Source organism: Trichoderma evansii (genome assembly GCF_050947405.1).
Source record: "Trichoderma evansii strain SZMC 28006 chromosome Unknown GGI43scaffold_16, whole genome shotgun sequence".
Taxonomy (NCBI): Eukaryota; Fungi; Ascomycota; class Sordariomycetes; order Hypocreales; family Hypocreaceae; genus Trichoderma; species Trichoderma evansii.
In genome coordinates this window covers 592850-608000 of record NW_028145190.1, presented here as the reverse complement: position 1 = coordinate 608000, position 15151 = coordinate 592850, and the positions used below count along the sequence as shown (strand labels likewise).

Below are 15151 nucleotides of genomic sequence, written 5' to 3'. Positions count from 1 at the left end.
CACCACGTGCTCCGCAGCTAGATCCTTCGCTATTGGCATTACAAATCATATATGCGACAAAATAGTTTGGCTGCGACGAAATGCGCAGAATGATCCGGAAGTCGCACCTTAGTGGGGTATTAATTTGATGAAGATGAGCAGCGACAGGCCGGCGTTAACTAATAAAGACCGGTAGATGCGTGGATTGGATATGGATTTTAATTCTGTGTACTCCGCAGCTGGCATATTTAGCGTCCGATTGATCTCAGTTGAATCAAGCCTACAAATGCTCGATGTTCCATTCCATCACCCTGACGCTATTCTTCTCTCCTAACAAACCGCTCCACTGTACAGCCTAAGGTGCGACTATACGACAACAACATACTCTAGACATCAAAATGGCATCAATTGCAAAAACTGTTGTCGCCACTGGCGCTTCTTCAGGCCTTGTAAGTAAAACGATTTAGAAAATACTCATATAGTACTATCATGCTCGCAAAATGGAGCTACGCGCGTTGTACAAGCTTGCCAGCAAATGCCATGTAACTAACCCAACTATTAGGGCTTTGAAGCTATCAAACTGCTCCTTTCTCAGCAAGCTCAGCCCTATAAGGTATTCCTAGGGGCTCGAAATGCTCAGAGCACTATTGCCGCCTACGATTCTCTTGGATATGACCGCTCTGGCCACGCGGTGACGGTCCTGCCGCTGGAACTTTCTGACCTAAAGACAGTCAAGTCATTTTCGCAGCAGGTTTTAGACAAGATTGGAAACGATAAGATCGACTACTTGTTCCTAAATGCAGCTATTTCTCAAGGCGCGGAAAAGCCTGGCCCCAAGGGATGGAGATGGTGCGAGTCGTTGGTTGTGAATCATTTCTGTGAGTGCTTGTGCCAGTCAGAGCCATGAGTATTTCGCTAATGAATGAAATAGCACAACACTACCTGACGCATCTACTGAAGGACAGGCTGATTGAGTCAAAGTCTCGTATTGTCGTGGTGTCATCTGGAGCGATTCGCCGGATAACTGATCCTAGTAAGTGAATCTTTGTGGCTTTGGCGCTCATTCTTCGGCGTATCTCATACTAACTGGCATCACCTATTGTAGGCATCCTTGATGAAATGCTGATGGGCGGTTCCGGCGCAGATTTCATGAATGTGTATAGCGCCACTAAATTTGTTCAGCTTCTTGGTGCCCATTGGTGGCGCCGCGAGCTGGCCAGAAAATGTGACGTGGTGGCCTGTTCGCCGGGATTGATTCCAGGTACTGGTCTTGGTAGAAACAGTGGAATGAAGCTCACCATGGAAATGCCCGATGCAAAGCCAGTTACTACAGGTGTGCTATTTACCTACTATGTGAACAGTGACAGCCAGCGCACAAAAGACGCTAACATGACCACTTAGGAGCACAAAGTATACTTGCTGCCTTCACCAGATCCGATTTCCCTAGCGACCCTGATCAGATCTTTTTAACCAGCTGGGGAGAGTGGTGGAGCAAAGATACCATTGAACCTTCTCTCGACAAGAATTTGCAGAACAAGTGGAGTTGGAGCAAGGAAGAAATCGAAAGAGAAGCTGGTATTACTGCGTGAACGGCAGTGAATTGTATTGGATCGCACAGTCATAGCTACTTATAATCAATGCAAAGAGACGAAAGTAACACCATGTCGGAAGCCGAAAAAATATTATGCTAGAGGAAAATTGAAACAAATTTCACCGAATATTTTATATTCACTGTTATTGTTTCACAACGTCTCATCCTGACGATTTCCTTATATAATGTGGCTTCTCAACTTAGTAAAAATGAAAAGAAACGATAACGACGACACAAACCTGTCTCACGCCGACCCCGCTATATGCTAGTAAGAGCAATATACTACGGTGTTAGCTATGTTTATTATCCGCACCAAACACTAATGGTTTAACAGGTGCCATGTGTAAATTTCGAATCTCCGTCATGCTATGTGCCTGTCAAGACCCAGCTTGCAGCAGAAAGACAGACGACCTGGGCCAGCTCGAGAGCGAAGTGATGCAGCAGCATGGTGGCCATATCCTCTGGATCCGCACGTATCTTAGAGAGGGTCCTATGTGCTTAGACTATTTCACCAACGAGGACCCCAATCGACTAGTCGTCAGATATGGTATGGATCAGAACAATGGCAACAGTAAGCAAGATTGTAAGAATCGCGTCATCATCATCGATCCAGCCATCAAGAGATGTATTGTCATGTGCGATCCTTGTCGGGCTTACTGTGAACTCGGCCCACCTTCACCAGGCTCTATCAAAAGCCAAGAGGAGTACATAGATTTCAGTCGTGTTAACGAAGAGATATAAGACCTGTTACTAGCTATGAAATTTTATTCTGAGGAGATTGCGTTCACCTAACGAAGGATAGGGATGAGGGGGAGGCTATTACAAATTTAGGTAGTGCATTCATTTATCCTAAGAGAGAGAGAAAGATAGAGAGAGAGAGAAAGATAGAGAGAGAGAAAAGTACTAAATACTACTACTCATGATATGCTTTTCGTCATATTATACAAATTCTGTCAACCATTTTGCTAGAAAAAAGAAATAGGAAGGTCAAGGAGGAAGAAAAGAAAAATCGCTTATAATAGCCACTACCATACACCGCTGATAGAATATTTGACTGCTCTGCCTTGACCTCCAACCTATCCTAAAATTGGCGTATATACGTCAAAACCATTAAAAATCTTTTTAAGTGCTTCATACTATCTGGCCCTTATGAAGCAGCGAGAGGAGGGAAATATTGATCCTTCCCTACATGGCATGTCGCGCCCGGAGAAGGCATCGTGCCGTTGACAAAATATTCTTTCACGTAGTTGTTTGCGCAGTCGGAATGTTGATAGAATGTGCAATGTCCGTAGGCATCCAATGTAACTAATCGTGAATCGGCAAAGGCCGACAAAGCCGCATTGGCAGAGTCCCACGCGGCGACGGGGTCATATTGGGTGGATAATACCAGTAACGGATACTTCGTTTTGACACCTTGCTTCGGGACGTAGTTGTGTGTTTTCGGGATCTGCCATTGAGCCTTGGCCCAATAAAACGAATTGGCGGCATATAGGAATGGATTCGTGTCGTAAAAAGGCTCGAGTACGTTGATCATCCCGTTGTTGTCCTGTGGCCAAAACTCTTTTCCTGAAAGGCCATCATTCAGACGGTAAAAGTAAATCGATTCGTCTTCCGCCATTCCTACATTGGTAAATCCCGATGATCCTCCAAATGCCTGATATGCTAAACTTGCATTGCCTAGCATGGCTTCGGAGAGGATAATCGCGAGAGGCTGGAATGCGATAGCTTTATAAAGAAGAGGTGAGATGCCATAATACCAAATGTGAGAATAGCTGACACTGCCAAAATTCGTCTCATTGACATAGACTGCCAACTCGTTGGACTTGATTTGAGCGCCAAAGTTCTCGATGGCCTTGTTAAGACTATCAGCATCTTCTGCCAGAGCAGCCAAGGGGCATGCCTCTTCGCCAGCCTTGATACACTCATCACAAAAGCCCCAGAAAACTCTCTTGCCGTCCTTGTAGTCCGATTGCATAGTTTCACTGTACCACCCGATTTGATCGACAACACCATCAATCGCCATGCGTCCTGTGCGATTGGGGAAGAGGCCAGCGTATGTTTGACCGAGGAGTGTGCCGTAGCTCTGGCCCCAAAACCACATATCTTCCTGTCCAATGGCGTCCAAGACGCTGTTCATGTCGGCAGCAACCTGAGGCGTATTGATGTATTTGCCATACTCTCCAGTATTCTGAGAGCAAGATTTGGCAAAATTAGAGGCCCAGCTGCCGTAGAAAGGAGCGTCGGTAACCAGATCGTTCAATGGGATGTTGCTCATGACCGCGCGAATATCTTCACTCGCAAAACAATTCCCAACAGGGGTAGAGCCGTTGATACCTCGAGGGTCAATGGCAATGATGTTGAAATCTTCTCCAGTAATAGATATTAACTGAGATCCAACCTCATACAAATACCCTACAGCGCTCACGCCTGGGCCACCTGGATTGTAACAGATGTTCTTGGAATCGCCGTTCGTATTGTTGCCACGCAGGCGGACCATGGAGAGGTTAAAAGTCTCGTCGCCTGAATTCTCCATATTGAACTGATCTATCGGAACTTTTATTGAACTGCATTCCATAAGATGGCCGGCGGCATCGCCACACGGTGTCCAGGAAATATGCTCTCCGGGATAAGTAACTGCGCCATCTTTGTTTACGATGCCTTGCAGAGGAGAAGCCTGAGCTTTTCCAATATCGGTACTAGAAATGGCCAGTATCCATGACAGAACCCCTATCCATTTCAAGGAAAACGTATTTCTGCCACCAGCTATTGACAAATGAGATGTGCCCATCGTGCGATCATGGACCAGTAAAGTGTGACACAATAGAATATGGATATGCAGTAAAATAAACCAAAAGAGAGAAATTATTGCACTGAGGTGTTTGAAGACGATGAAAGGAGCTAAGGCCGAAGAATTTACAAACACTTGCTTCTGAGCTGCCCATGATCGACATTTTTATATCCTTGGTTACAATGCCAAAGCACCAGGTGGATCAAAGACGTCAATCAACTTCCCTGCCGTTGAGCCGTGAAAGCAATACAAAAAGGGAGATGAATGGGTAAAGCAAGGTAATCGATACACCCCCCGGAGATGAAAGGATATGCCATTCAGAAAATTCCAGTACCAACGCCGTCTGTTCTACGCTTAGCGGGCCAGGACGCCAGCCAACTCAAGTAAAAGCCACGAACCAAGGGCACGGATAGGCGTATCGAAATAGCAACCTAAAACGTCTTTGAATCAAGTACCAGCAGTAGAATCACAAGATTCAAGAGGTTATTTGCATAGCCGTTGTCGGTTGCTGCACCCGGCCGTTAATCGCCCAGGGTTATCCCCAGAATGCCGTACGGAATATCATGCTAGCAATAAGCCGTTGCCAACTTATCAGCTGATAGGCGGAAATTAAAGTGATTACGTGTTATCCAGGCTCTTTCTATTACTCGAAACGTGAGGGTGTAATTATAAATGCGAGGCTCTGGCACCCAAACGTCTGGAACTGTGACACGAGAAGCCGAAATCACCCCTGTGCGCTGATCCTGTCAACGGCGCCTTGGGAGTGCACAAATAATCGGAGTTAAAGACATAGGTACAGAGAGGCGAAGCGCGATTCGAGGAAGAAGGAATAGAGCGTGCGTACACTCAATCATGTGTCATATCTGTACGTGTACAGTACATAGCGGCGAAGCCGCAGTAGGAGAGCGTCATCGACATGACGCATCATATCTCCAAATTTACCAAACCAGCACTTTGTTTCTCGACCGTTGTAAAATTTGCCGTTTCACTCAAGTATCAAGAGAAGATATCTGCTTTCTGACCGCTCCATGAGATTCTATTGGCTTACACAGCGCCAACTCACCGCGAATCTCAAGTAAAAGTGCGTCGGCTCCGCCACTACAGCGCACCTATCCCGGTAGCCCAAGCACCCAAGCACAGAACTAAATGTCTAGATGAAACGATGAATGGGTCTGAGCGAGTCGAGCTATGACAGTGCAATGGGGTATCTTGTCACCTTGCAAGCTGCCTCGTGGCGTTTGCGATTTAGCAATACACGCCCAACGAAAAGCTACATCCGAGCTATATGTAGAACGCCTAGCTAATCTCCATAACAAAATTATTAAACGGCCAGTAGGTACTCATCTGTATAGCTTTTGCACGTAAGATGTCGGTTCAGGCCTCAGCTCGATTAGCATCGGTAACAACTTATGATCACTTGTGTCGCCTCCAAGGAATCCGCACCCTATAGACACGTACAGGATCCGCCACTGCTTAAGTAAATCCTTTCAGTTCCTGATCCAATAATCTGTGACCCTTCTATCTCTCGCTTTCATTGTTATAGCGCTTCAGTCGAGCTATAGAGGAGACAAAGACAATGAGCGCACGGGTGCTGATCTAGTGCCTCTTTGGTCAGGTACTGGCTAGTGAAGAACGAGGAGGAATCCACATGTTTCATCTGGTGGTGGCCAACAACGTCCTCGAGCTCATTGTCACTGGAGCAAGTGATATGCCTCAACTTCAAGCCAACAACAACACCGTTCCCTTTCGGAAGCCTTCACAAAGAAATATGGTGAAACTACAATTTATTCGCATCTTTTTCCCTTCTAGGTCGCCCATAATCTTCCTTCCAAGGCCACCTGTTTCACTCATTCCTCTAAGGCTTCAATTCTTAGTCCTTTTTGCCACTATACAACCAGGCCAATCCCATGAGAGTGATTCAAGGATTCCTTCTTTTAGATATTCTAGAGGGGCCCTATCCTAGACGATCGCAGCTAGCATTAGCGTATCAGGGCTATTGCCTTTTGAAGCAAAATGATTTGCTAATTGTTTGTGGAATTAGCTTCGCTTTTGCCCGATGGTCCGCTAGTTCCGCGCGATAGCTGCAAGCAATTAACGACATGCTGTCTCTAGCCCTACAATTCAGGTAAAAATTAATAATTTTGCTGTCTATGATCTGACAGCATCTTCTCCGATATCATTTCTCTACGGCGATAAAGATCAGGCCTCCGACCGTCTCGAGATGGTTACCCTTTTGAGGCAACTGATCCTGCATCAAGCTGCCAGGACGGCTCGTAGTTTGCCCAGTTTGTGTGTTCTTGTTGGAAGTTTTCTCGACAATGTTAATATTTTCTATGTTAATATAGATATCTGGTGGTTCTCATGTAGAATATCGTGTTTACAAAGTATACTTTGATTGCATTCTCTCAGCCAAGACTTTCCTACAGCTAACCACAGCAAAAGAAATGCAGAGCATAAGAAAGCAGACATTCAGTGATTGAAGCAAGGTAGAGGTAGCGGCAGGATAAAAGCCTCACCGGCGCGCTTCTAATGTAATTACAAGGGCCGGCACAAATCACAACGCCGTCTGTGTGTCACTCCCCTTGGCCTGTTCTTTGAATCAAGCCCATCACAGGCCACTAACAGAGGCGTGCGTGTATTGGATATGACGTCGCGTAGATCAACTTCGGACCGTATCAATATAACACCAATCTCCTTCTTTCTTAGCACTGGGCACTGATAGTTTATAAGTTAGCTAAGAAAAAAGGGATCGTATAACAAGGACAACAGAAAGTTTGGGTGCATGAATAAGCGAGAAACACAGTCCATAACAAGGAAGGCCGCTTCGTCAGCAGCTGTACTGGCACATGTCTCGGCCTCTGTCTCAGTGCATAAAGTCACCTTCTGTCCTTCGAATAGACATTGGACATCCCGTTGTAGTTTCATAGCCGCATACAGTAATGCCTAGTACCAATAAATGCAGCTAACATACTAGGAGGGTAAATACGAAGGATGGATTCATGCACGGTGCATGAGAAAGACTCTCCTCACGATGCTAGCTTGGGCTTACAAATTTAGCCACGCTATCTTGAGCTATGAAGCTTAGTGCCCTTGCCTGTGAGAGTAAAAGCAGCGCCATATCAATCAGGTGGCTAGCACCCTTGTCCCTCGCGGGATGTCAACGGGCTTCAAACGATCTCTTTCCATCTCGTGGAAGGCTATATGGCAGTGACATTGAAATTTACTGGTTGCATGTCAGTGATGTTGTGTAATAGTAAACGCAAGACAGACTTATTACACAAACTTAGCACGAGGGAAGCAGCTACTTTGTTCCCAGGCGTGTCTTTAGAACCAAAAAGAGAGCCTCATAGAATAAAAATCATAACTGCGGAGAACCGTTGCCGTCAACCTTGGCCACCGAAATGATCCTCGTCTAGAACGTTTCACTTAGGATCTGCAGTCTAAACACAAAGAGCCTGATATTACAAAGAGCGCTCGTTTAAATAGCTCTAGTGTGTATTTCACTCGTATGATTTATGTCGCCGTCCCGGGCCGCCGGGTTAGTCCAAACTGCAACACAAACGACAAACAAAGCTAATGGCGAATAAACACAGCCGCATGACAAACCGGAAGCAGGCCCGATATTAATCTGGCTAATATACAAAAAAAAAAAAAAAAAAAGATGAGCTAAACACGATTTCATTGACACCTTCTCTTTTTGTCGCTTTACCCCGTTTTCATGACGTCCTTTGTTGTGAAGTTTTAGACTTGTGAGGAATCTGGCTGCATCGGACTGCAAATGGCGTATTACGATCAAGTCATAAGAGATTATCATATCTCACTTTGGAAGTTTCGGCTACCTATTTATAGCACGCTACAACGATCCGTAAGCTTCTTATTTATTGGTACCAGTGGTAGTAACTGATGGTGAATCAAAAACGCTTTTTCCCCTCATCAGCCGCCTCCTCTACAGAAGTTGGTCATTTTACATATATAATAACGCCTTACACCTATCAAAGAGTGCTCATATACGCACCCACATCCATGAAAAAGCCATCACCTAGGACCAGTGTTTACACATGTACTTTTGCGTATTCGGGCGCATAACGCCATCCTACCCCAACCACACTCCAGCCCCCCAAAATATGTCATGAGGCACTTCACCATTTTTCCCCTCGCCCCCCTTTTTCCACCCCCCCTGCGCCATATCAAAGATCCTCTGTGATTCCTGCACAACAAAGCACCAATCTTCAGATCAGCGAGTAATAGATAACGGCATCTTGGCCCGATGTTACCGTCGTCCATCGCCTAAATTTGCCCGGTTATCAAAATCCTTTCAAATATTGTTGTCGTACACCTTTCCGCCAACATAGTTGACCAACTCGCTCACGGGCTCCAAGTGCTCGTGACCCGCCCCGAAATCCATACCCTTCCTCATCACTCGCCTATAGTTTTGTCCAGGACTGACTTTCCCTAGCACGTAGCCACATCTTGTTTCGACCCGGGATGGCACAGGGATGCTTCGTCCAACGATGGCCTCCATCCCTTGCCACGCAAACGTAATAGCCTCCTTGGCATCTGCCGGGATGCCCGCTTCGTCCAACATGACGAATTTTGTTTCTGGGAACGAATCCTTTAGATGATTTAGAATGTTGGGGTTCTTCGCTCCGCCGCCGCACATGTACACCTCAGCCAAAGGTCCGTACTGCGTTGGCATATATCGCTTGTAGTGTTCAACAATAGCCTGTGCAGTGATTCTCGTAATCGTAGCCACAATATCGTTTGGTGACATGCCGTTTGCGACTCCTCGCTCGATCAAGTCGTGTGCGATAGTATCCCGGAACACCTCCCGTCCAGTCGTCTTGGGAGGTTCCAGTGCAAAGTAGAAATGTGTCTTTAGGAACTCATCCACCATTTCCTGATTCACCTTGCCCTGCTTACCCATTTCTCCATCCTTATCATACTCTCGCTCTCCATTTGTAAAGTAGCGTACCGCAGCGTCGATGAAAACATTGCCCGGGCCCGTGTCGAAATCAAAGAACTCCTTGTTCAGCTGTCTGTCTGAATCCGGAGGCACAAAGCACACGTTGGCAATACCGCCAATGTTCTGGCACGCCCTCAACTTGGTCGGATGGTGAAGGACGAGGGAGTCAAAAAACGCAATAAGGGGGGCGCCCTGTCGACCAGCTGCCTGATCTGAGACCCGGAAATCCGTCACGGTGGTGATGCCCGTGCTAGAAGCAATAAACGTTCCCTCTGCCATCGTGAGGGCAGACTTCTTGCGTCCGCCTTGAGGCATACTCTCCAGCCAGATAGTCTGTCCATGTGAGCCGATGACATCGATAGATGACAACGGCACACTGTGCTTTTTCGAAAAGGCTTTGACTGCATCCGCAAACGTCTCGCCAAGAATGACATTTACTTCTGATAACTCCTCCGGCGTTGTCGTGTTGTGAAAGATCATGTCCATGACCCTCTTCTTGATTTTTGGTTCGAGAGGAATCTCATCATATTGAAGCAGCTCAAAGTGCATAGGTCCATTGGGAGACGCTTGTCTGAAACGGCAGAGAGCGCAGTCAATTCCGTCCATTGAAGTGCCCGAATTAAGCCCTAGAGCCGTAATGTCGAGTGGTAACGAATCCTCGTTATACATGACGCCAGTAGCTGAGCCCATTGTATTGTCTGTTTTGAGAGACAGAATAAGTTTGATAGGAGAGGGGCGAATTGGGCTCTGAGAGCAGAGACGGCCTGACCTTTTCAGTCCAAGTAAAAGAATAAGAGCCGGTTAGTCTAATGTCCCATGATACCGTCACATTTGAAGGGGGAGAAAAAATGTGCCGCTTAGCTGTTCAGGAGTTAACGTCCAAAAAAGCCCCCAAACCCTATCGGCGTTTAGACAACCTATTCCCAACTCCTCTAGACTATTGTGTGTGTAGGAGTTGAGCCCGATGAGACCAAAGTCACCCACCCCCCTCCTACTGGCGCTCGTCAAAACGCTTCATACAAGCGGCTAAACGGCCCCCAAGCGGCAAATTTCCATTTCTGGAAAATACTAGCTTCATCATCACGCAAGCGCAAAGTCTTTAAACGTTTAAGCATTTGGCTTTAGCCGATCTCGCCTTTGTTTTTTCTTGCCTTCCGCCGCGTCCCCGCGTGGAGCTTCACCCTGGAGCATAGTTTATTCCGGACGTGCAATCTGCGTGTTGGGTCTGGGCTCCGATCCTCCACTCCACGACTAACTAACGCGCATTTGAGCCGTGTCTGTTGGAAACAGCTAGGAGCGGCATTGCTTCGTGTTGAGAGATTGTTTCAGAGGCGCAAAGGGTGGCGGATCGCTCGCATCGCGCGAAGTTTTCCCTGCCTTTTTTTTTCTCACCGCGAAGGAGTTGGTTGATTGAATAGGCGGTATAGAGAAGTTCACGACTCCTGAGTCAGAGACCGCCTATTTTTTCTCCTCCCACCCCCCAATTACTCGACGACCATAACCGTTTCATTTTAGTGTCTTGTTTTACTTTGATCGAGATCGACAGCTATTAACGGGCTCCAATGGCGGGTCTGCAGATTTGGCGGCATGTGCCGGGAAAGGTCCTATTATTCCTAATCAACCTCGTCGCGGCGACGGCTCTAATTTTCGAAGGTGAGTAAGATGCACGATAGTATCTCTTTTTTTTTATTTTATTTTTGTTTCCTTACCCTTTTCGCATGTTGAGCTTCTGCTATAAGCCTAGTCTCCTTACAATGGAAAATACTACTCTGGGAACTTTTTTTTTAACGTCCAACAGGATATAATCAGGGTGTCCTTGGAACAGTTAGCGCCACGCCAGGCTTCATCAAGATGGCAGATATTGGCCATGACGGGGTTGTAACCAACACGACTAAACAAGGCGGGCTTGCCGCAGCTTATTATTTCGGAGGCATGTGGGGGTGCTTTATAGGTGGTACGATAGAATCCTTCGGAAAGAGGACCTATGTCCAATAACAGAAAGAATCAAGCCGATAAATACTAACAAGAACTGCCAACATAGGATGGGTTGGCGATAGGATAGGCCGCAGAGGGGGCGTCCTCATCGGAACCGTGTTTGGAATCCTCGGCGCGGCCCTCATGGCGGGCAGCCAAAACGCCAGCATGTTTATCTGCGCGCGTGTCATTGCAGGCATCGGCATAGGGTTCATGAATGCCATCATCCTGCCCTGGGTCAGCGAGCTCTCCCAATCGCACGACCGAGGCTCGAGCTTCTCCCTCGTCTTCGTCGCAAACTACCTGGGCATCGTCATTGCTTACTGGATCAATTTCGGAATTCGCAACTCCAACCTCGAGTTCCGTTGGAGATTCCCTCTTGCGTGGATGATTATCCCGCTGCTAGTCGTCGACGTGGCAGTGCCGCTGCTACCTGAGTCGCCTAGGTTTGTCTATCCCTCCACACCCCATCCACCTATCCGTCTATATAGTATATTGCATGCCCCACGCGGTTGGGCTCTAGAATTACTATAAGAGAGACGCTAACGGCTGCTGCCGCAGATGGCTCATTGCCAATGGCCAGCGCGAGCAGGCCATCGACATCCTGTGCAGGCTCAGAGGAGACCTTAGCCGAAACGACCCTATAATAACCGCCGAGGTCGAACAGCTGGACGCTATTGTTGAAGCAACCCATCACAAGCGCAACGATCTCGCCAACATTGTCTTAGGAGGTCGCTTCTCTGGGAAGCTGCACCTCGGCCGACGAGCTGTTCTCGGTTTCGCCCTGCAGTGGATTCAGCAATGGACAGGAATCCTCGCCATTGTGGGTTGGGCTAGCGTCCTATTCGAGCTGGCAGGGTTCGATTCTTACAAAGCTCTCTGGCTCGCAGGCCTGGCCAACACTTTTGGCGTGCCAGGAACAGCAGCCGCAGCCTTTGTCATTGACAGAATGGGGCGAGTAAAATCGCTCATCACTTCATTTGCCATCCAGGCTGTGTGCCTGTTTTTGGTCGCTGCCCTAATCAAGACATCGCAAGATGCTTCCACGTCGGACCCAGAGCTGTCGCAGCGGCTAGGAACTGCTGCAGCTAGTTTCGTCTTTGTTTATGTCTGGTAAGTTAATTTAAATTTTCCTAGTCCCCCATTTGAAACCCTATATATCCTCTGAATTCAAATATTAATTATTATTATACAAAAAGGTTCTTTACTATGTTCAATATTATCCCTTGCTGGATATATGGTACGGAGATCTGGCCGCAGGAAGTCCGCGCCAAAGGATACAGCTTCACCATCTTCGGCTGGGCCACCGGCTGTGGTTCAACCACCCTGATCATGCCCATCTTTCTAAGCAGAATTGGGTATGGCACGTATCTTTTCTTCGGGGCGATGAACGTTGTTGTTGCGCCAATAGTTTGGCTCATCTTCCCCGAGCTTGCCAATCGAACTCTGGAGGAGATTTCGCTTCTCTTCACGAGCGACAGCTTGCTGGCTAGCGAAAACATGAAGGAATACCATCGTCGCATTGGCGAAGCGGGAGGCAACACTGCCGTTGCAGCTAGACAGCTCCTGGATGAAGTCGACGGCAAGTGCTCGGCAGACACTACGGAGCCTGGAAGCCCTAATGAGAAGAGAGTCGAGGTTAATCACAACGTTATCATGTAAATTTGTTGACAGAGTTAGCGCTTTTTGGAACATACAGTATTTTAATCGAATCGCCATATTTCGCTTCAATTTTACAAAAATCATAAAATGGAAAAGAAAGAAAAGGAAGTTTAGTTCAAGTCCACACAGGACCAAAGTCGAAATTCCACGTCAGGTCGCCTAACAAATCAGGAGGTACTTGGAATGACCAGTCGGCCGCTATCTCTGAGCTAACATGCTCGTACGGTGGTGGAGGACCACCTCTGGCACCATCGACTGGCGGCAGCACTGGTGGCGCCGTGGTATTCACCGGAGTTTCCTCAAGAGGCGGCCTTTGATGCTGGCGTTGAGTAGACATGTACTCGTCGATACGAGACACTTGAGATCGAAGATTCTCGCTAGCACACGAGCTACGGTGTATTGTCTCGAGATTCTCGAGAAGCCGAGCCATTGCTAGCATGACCGATCTCACCCGAGTGTACTCTGCCTCGCTAAGACGCTCCTCGAAGACAGACCCGAGAATAGAACCTATTCCGCCCAGGTGGTGTAAGAGTGGCTTACTTATGGCCAAGCAGTATTGTACGGGAATGGAGTTGAAAGCATCCACCACGTCGGAGGCGATATCGCAGCGTTCTGCGATGCTGGCGCCGCCAGCTGCAAATAATACGATCCGAAGAAGCTGGAGGCTAGCGGTGATATTAGCCGCCTGGAAGCCGAAGAGGTCTTGTCTCTGGTTAAATGCCATGGCAGGGGTGTTTTTGAAACACTCGGGAAGATTCAGGTACATTTGGAGCACCTTGTTGCGGATCGATGTCTCAGTCACTGTGGATTGGTCGTCAATGATTTCAGACATGAACGACCTCCTCCGGTCCCGAAAGCGTGCCAGGGCATGCTCCAGCACTCTGTAAAGATCGGTAATGAAGTTCCAGCCAGATATCCAGCAATCAGATTGTGCAGTCAAAACCAGCCGAGCAATAGGGGGGCTCAGGCCGTTGGGAGAGAAACCGGGCTGAGCAATGCCTCCGTCGCTAATATACTGATCATCCACCTCAGCTGGGTAAGTAACGTTTGACTGCTGTTCACGAGATCGGATAACACCGCCCCAAACCACAGACGTGAATATATCAAGGGTATAAATGGACCAAAACTGCAATGAATGGACACAAGTATTAGCCGGTGTGTAAGTGAGCGAGAGAAAAGGTCAGAAGCTCACCATTCTTCTCCTTTCCTCCCTTTCGATGATACCAATGCCAGAAGGCCAGTTGGCTTCGTCATGGAGTCCATCCATGTCCATGAGTGTATGATAGATGCCAATATGATGATGCATTTCCCGAATCTTACCATTTTGAATAGCCGTAATCGCCATGACAGCATGGCCACGGAGGATATTGAAATCAGAGCTGTCACAGCCGTCATCCAGTAGTTGTCTTTTAGCCTCCGCATAGAACGTGTCCGGCAACGTCTCTCTCTGTAAGGCTTGTACATCCCACCTCGGGTTCATGACTGAGCCGTCACGAACTCGGCCGCTCACCAGGGCACATACAGCCATGGTGGTAGCAAAGAGCGGCTTATTAGAATTGTATTCTGCGCGGGATATCTTGCGAGTGAATGAAGGTTGGTGGAAAAAGGGGAAGATGGGATAGACAATTTCAAAGTAGAGATCAACAAGGTCTACCACGGTGGCCTGGCTGACGATATACGGCGCCCGCCAGGCCGTCGACGGCATCTGTGGTGAGGCATCAGAGCTGGCGCCGAGACTCGAGTGCTGCACTTCCGGAATGATGTGCAAATCGCCCTGCGACGGCGATCTCGACAGCTTCACATCCGGCAGTCCCTCCACCGAGCTTCGGTTGGCCGAGGCTCCCCCACTGCTTCGGGCGGGTACTCCTCGCCGCCGCGGCGTCCGGTGATACGTGCAGGTCTGGGCAAAGTCTCTGCAGTTCTGACAGCCCGCGCCGTCCTCCGACGGGCGGCAGCGGATGCTCCGGCGATGGCAGTAGTCGCAGGCCCGCGAAATGCGGCGCTGCTTGGGCTTGAGGACGCTGCGAAGACTCGGGTCGGACGACATGATTCAGACGCGTAGCTGCTGCAGTCCCGGAATCGTGTCAGGAGAAGCCTAAACGGCCCAGAGACCCATGTCCCCCTCTCTCACACGCGATTTAGTGCACAGCGATAGCGTCCGGCTGCTGAGCTGGGCAGGCTTTTTGGGGGTATG

The 15151-nt window shown here is 48.2% G+C and overlaps 6 protein-coding genes across 6 annotated transcripts; 3 read left to right on the top strand and 3 right to left on the bottom strand.

The window, feature by feature from the left end:
• The first annotated feature begins 6 nt into the window (after positions 1–6).
• On the top strand, positions 7–1698 carry GGI43DRAFT_410379 (sepiapterin reductase family protein IRC24). The gene is made up of 5 exons (XM_083206618.1): positions 7–428; positions 542–857; positions 911–1012; positions 1085–1312; positions 1381–1698. Exons 1-5 carry the CDS (start codon positions 378–380, stop codon positions 1566–1568), a joined length of 885 nt encoding a protein of 294 aa, XP_083058640.1. The 5' UTR covers positions 7–377; the 3' UTR covers positions 1569–1698.
• GGI43DRAFT_410377 (uncharacterized protein) lies at positions 1699–2470 on the top strand. The gene has a single exon (XM_083206617.1). The coding sequence runs from the start codon at positions 1910–1912 to the stop codon at positions 2309–2311; it is 402 nt and encodes a 133-aa protein (XP_083058639.1). The 5' UTR covers positions 1699–1909; the 3' UTR covers positions 2312–2470.
• A 247-nt stretch (positions 2471–2717) lies between these two features.
• GGI43DRAFT_428863 (Alpha/Beta hydrolase protein) lies at positions 2718–4521 on the bottom strand (the record flags this gene model as incomplete). Its single annotated transcript, XM_083209031.1, has 2 exons — positions 2718–4297; positions 4488–4521. The coding sequence occupies 2 exons, from the start codon at positions 4519–4521 to the stop codon at positions 2718–2720; spliced, it is 1614 nt and encodes a 537-aa protein (XP_083058638.1).
• Positions 4522–8673: 4152 nt separating this feature from the next.
• GGI43DRAFT_385757 (Anhydro-N-acetylmuramic acid kinase) lies at positions 8674–10011 on the bottom strand (the record flags this gene model as incomplete). Its single annotated transcript, XM_083203700.1, has 1 exon — positions 8674–10011. The coding sequence occupies one exon, from the start codon at positions 10009–10011 to the stop codon at positions 8674–8676; it is 1338 nt and encodes a 445-aa protein (XP_083058637.1).
• A 959-nt stretch (positions 10012–10970) lies between these two features.
• GGI43DRAFT_108663 (general substrate transporter) lies at positions 10971–13176 on the top strand. The gene is made up of 4 exons (XM_083198876.1): positions 10971–11275; positions 11363–11741; positions 11857–12408; positions 12495–13176. Exons 1-4 carry the CDS (start codon positions 11173–11175, stop codon positions 12955–12957), a joined length of 1497 nt encoding a protein of 498 aa, XP_083058636.1. The 5' UTR covers positions 10971–11172; the 3' UTR covers positions 12958–13176.
• GGI43DRAFT_108629 (uncharacterized protein) lies at positions 12898–15125 on the bottom strand. Its single transcript, XM_083198875.1, has 3 exons — positions 14150–15125; positions 12993–14083; positions 12898–12904 (listed from the first exon to the last, which is right to left on the bottom strand). The coding sequence occupies exons 1-2, from the start codon at positions 15002–15004 to the stop codon at positions 13073–13075; spliced, it is 1866 nt and encodes a 621-aa protein (XP_083058635.1). The 5' UTR covers positions 15005–15125; the 3' UTR covers positions 12898–12904; positions 12993–13072.
• Between the last annotated feature and the right edge of the window lie 26 nt (positions 15126–15151).

Bases quoted from the DNA above. Each gene is read 5' to 3' on its own strand.
- GGI43DRAFT_410379 (XM_083206618.1), top strand. From the start codon at position 378: ATGGCATCAATTGCAAAAACTGTTGTCGCCACTGGCGCTTCTTCAGGC. The intron at 858-910 runs GTGAGTGCTTGT...TGAATGAAATAG, and splicing joins GTTGGTTGTGAATCATTTCT to CACAACACTACCTGACGCAT. The intron at 1,313-1,380 runs GTGTGCTATTTA...ATGACCACTTAG, and splicing joins TGCAAAGCCAGTTACTACAG to GAGCACAAAGTATACTTGCT.
- GGI43DRAFT_108629 (XM_083198875.1), bottom strand. From the start codon at position 15,004: ATGTCGTCCGACCCGAGTCTTCGCAGCGTCCTCAAGCCCAAGCAGCGC. The intron at 14,084-14,149 runs GTGAGCTTCTGA...CATTCATTGCAG, and splicing joins GGGAGGAAAGGAGAAGAATG to TTTTGGTCCATTTATACCCT.
- GGI43DRAFT_410377 (XM_083206617.1), top strand. From the start codon at position 1,910: ATGTGTAAATTTCGAATCTCCGTCATGCTATGTGCCTGTCAAGACCCA.
- GGI43DRAFT_108663 (XM_083198876.1), top strand. From the start codon at position 11,173: ATGGCAGATATTGGCCATGACGGGGTTGTAACCAACACGACTAAACAA. The intron at 11,276-11,362 runs GTACGATAGAAT...CTGCCAACATAG, and splicing joins GTGGGGGTGCTTTATAGGTG to GATGGGTTGGCGATAGGATA. The intron at 12,409-12,494 runs GTAAGTTAATTT...TTATACAAAAAG, and splicing joins TTCGTCTTTGTTTATGTCTG to GTTCTTTACTATGTTCAATA.